The 3,111-nt window shown below is 38.3% G+C and overlaps 1 protein-coding gene across 1 annotated transcript; it reads right to left on the reverse strand.

Annotated features, from left to right (window-relative positions):
* Positions 456-2,066, reverse strand: LOC18588421 (transcription factor MYB1R1). The gene is made up of 3 exons (XM_018126522.1): positions 1,636-2,066; positions 1,095-1,291; positions 456-962 (listed from the first exon to the last, which is right to left on the reverse strand). The coding sequence occupies exons 1-3, from the start codon at positions 1,934-1,936 to the stop codon at positions 690-692; spliced, it is 771 nt and encodes a 256-aa protein (XP_017982011.1). The 5' UTR covers positions 1,937-2,066; the 3' UTR covers positions 456-689.

Here is a 3,111-nt window from a genome sequence, read left to right on the forward strand (position 1 = left end):
TCTTTTCCCTTTAGCCACACGAGCATTATACATTTCTATAATGCTAAAAGAGAGGAAGCTAAATGGCCTTTATCGTCAATGATCACTTTGGTTCATTTCCACAACAGTCGCTGTTAACACAGCTAGCACAAAAATGAAGTGAGAAGTTGTCACGATTGCAAATCATCACCTTCTTGGCCCCATTTTAGAATGAACAAAAGAAGACATAGAGGTGGTTCGGTATGGGCATTGAAAAGAAAATTCTGGCTCCTTTCGAGGAGGTGCTGAAGGAAGATGCCTTTGTTATGTTTCACTAGTACAATAATGTGTAAGTGTTTCTCATTACTTGCTGCTATTTCCGACTTCATGAATCTTTCCACATACCAAAAACTGTGAGAAAATTGGCTTAGGCCCATCAAAGTAACTGAGTATAATGCCAGCAACAGGCTAATTCACGTTCTGCAATGATGGACAAATTAAGAATAAAAGGAAGATTCTGCTAATAATCATTAACTACTACCATAATTGTATCTTTAACAAAACTGATTGCCTAAATCTGGATAAACAGGAAGGATATTAATTTGAGAAAAATATTTACTACTCTCTGGAAATACCATAAATAATAAAGTAACTACTATGTTCCTTCATCTTTATCAGCCTGAACAACGACAACATGGTTATTTCTTCAGTTTTCTAGCCTCGGAAAGTTGTCAAGTAACGCTAATAGGTCTGATAAGGAGGGTTCTTGGGGATGACTTATTTTCTTCTAAAGGCCTTGGGGCGGCAAGCGTGAGCTCCAGATCAGGCGCCACATTTCTAGAGATGGATTGTGCTGCATTTGATGTTGCTGTCTGGGAATCAGAGAATCCATGCGGCAGATTAACGGACATGGCATGATGATGCAAACCTAATTGAGGAATTATATGAGCAGGCCTGGAGTTAGAGCTGTTGGCATGAGGTCCAGCCATGCTACTGCTTCTAACCTGTCATGTTCAGAACAAGAAGTAAACTCGTTACAGAGATGCATGATTTCATAGTTATCAAGAATTTTTAGAATGTACAAGGAAAACAAACTGGTAATACCTAGAATTGAACAAGGCAGTATATATGCGTACCATGTCAAATAGGCTGGAACGTCGCTTCTTCTTGTTGAGAGTTGCCTGTCGAAGAAAATACTTTTGAGCATGACTTGCGACTTGGGTTGGAGTTCTTGTAGTCACAAAGTTTCTGGAGATGCCTCTCCAGTCTCCTTTCCCTAGCTTCTCCAGCCCAAGTAGAAATATTCGGTGTTCCTCTTCTGTCCATGGAACTCCTAAACATCCAAACCATGTAATCATTCTGGTTATTCTAACCATATTTATGGCGCTAATATCTTCCCAAACAGAACACAGAAAATTAATAACTAAAAGCACTGTATGCTTCCTTTTTTAATCATTTTCTTTGATAAAAAAAATATATCTCATCATATATTAGTAGTAATTGATAAATTTCTTGTCAATCAACAGGCTGAATAAATTAATGTGGTGAGAACAGGTTAGCAGATGATTTTTTGAACATAAACAACATAATAATAAACCGAAACCGATGCCAAAGATGATGAAAAAGGATAACCTAAAAGTTGGACTTGGTAAATATAAAAGGCGATTAAAAACTAACCCTTCTTCCTCTCCGGAGATCGACCCATGAGACCATCAGATAGATAACCGATGGAAGTTTTATCAGAATTTTCATCGATGGAAACTCTAGAAGAAGACAAAGAAGAAGAAGGAGAGGGAGATGAAGGGGAGGCTGAAGACAAGCAATCCATGCTGAAACTCTTCTTCATGGCAACAGAAGAGGAAGATATGTCAAGTTGAACACCAAAGAGCCTGACTCCCCCAACAGCAGCCCCTCTATAAGTGGTGCAGGTCCTTGAATTATGGCCTATGTTTCCACAATGTGAGCACTTCCTGCCCATTTCCTCCCAGACAAAGCTCAAGTTCTCAGACCACAAGCAACACCCCAAGATAACAAACTCAAGGAAAGAGAGAGAGAGAGAGAGAGCAAATAACTGATATGTTTGGTGGTATATATGATGACGGAACTAGGTGGGGTTTATGAAAATGGAGGCATACCTAGAGCAGATGATTGGATGGACATAGTTTATTGTTGGATATTTTTCCAACTTGGGTTCAAAACAAAAGAAAATACAAGCACACTTCTCCTTCTAGAAATCTTATCTAATATTATCTCATGCTGAGCATCTTTCTTTTTCCTTATTTTTTCCCTCGAGAGAATTTAGTTAGCATGCTACGTATTGTATAGTTGGGACCCTAAGCAATACACTGTGATGGACTGGACAAACTCTCGCTCTACAAATACACATATATACGCATAATGATCGATTAATGAGTTGATGAAGTTGTCATCCTACTCAAAATTTCCTCCAATTGCTTCACCAATCAGGGCCCTGACATTTAAATCATCATCGTGGCCCGCTTGGAAGACTGACTACACAAATAATACTGGCATACATATGTTCATTTCTAAACTAACAAAAAGAAAAAAAACATAAATCAAGAAATATAAGAGAGAGACAGGAGGGGGGTGGGGGGGGGGGGGGGGAGGGGACAGGATCCTCCAATAGTTTGGAGGTGGGTAGTTAGATGACTTGAGAGAAGGGATAAGAAATATCATAGAAAATCAGAAGTTTGAAAGTTGATGTTGATCAACCAACATAAATCCATGGGAGAGGTTCAATAAAACTAATCTCCTGTTGTCAACGCCGAGGGATCCAGAAATGAATTTAAACCCATTTAAAAATACTTTCCTTTGAATGTTTCAACTGCTCTATTACACCAAGTTCTGTGGGGACACTGAATTTTTTCTTCTTTTTTTTCACAAGTCAAGACAGAAGAAAATGATTGAAAGTTTTAACACTACCAGAATGCAAGAAATTGACATTCTTTCCTTTTTTTCTAAATAGTTGAACCCATTGATCAAATATTTGCTGAAATAACTCATAATATTAGATGATTATCAAACGTTCCCTTTTGCCCTTTTACTCAGGATGGCTGACTCTTTCATAATATTGTGTAGAAATCGTGCTTACTGGGCGGCCAACACTCACATTTTCTTCCCATTTATGCATAT

Source organism: Theobroma cacao, chromosome 9, assembly GCF_000208745.1.
Source record: "Theobroma cacao cultivar B97-61/B2 chromosome 9, Criollo_cocoa_genome_V2, whole genome shotgun sequence".
In the NCBI taxonomy this organism is placed as follows: Eukaryota; Viridiplantae; Streptophyta; class Magnoliopsida; order Malvales; family Malvaceae; genus Theobroma; species Theobroma cacao.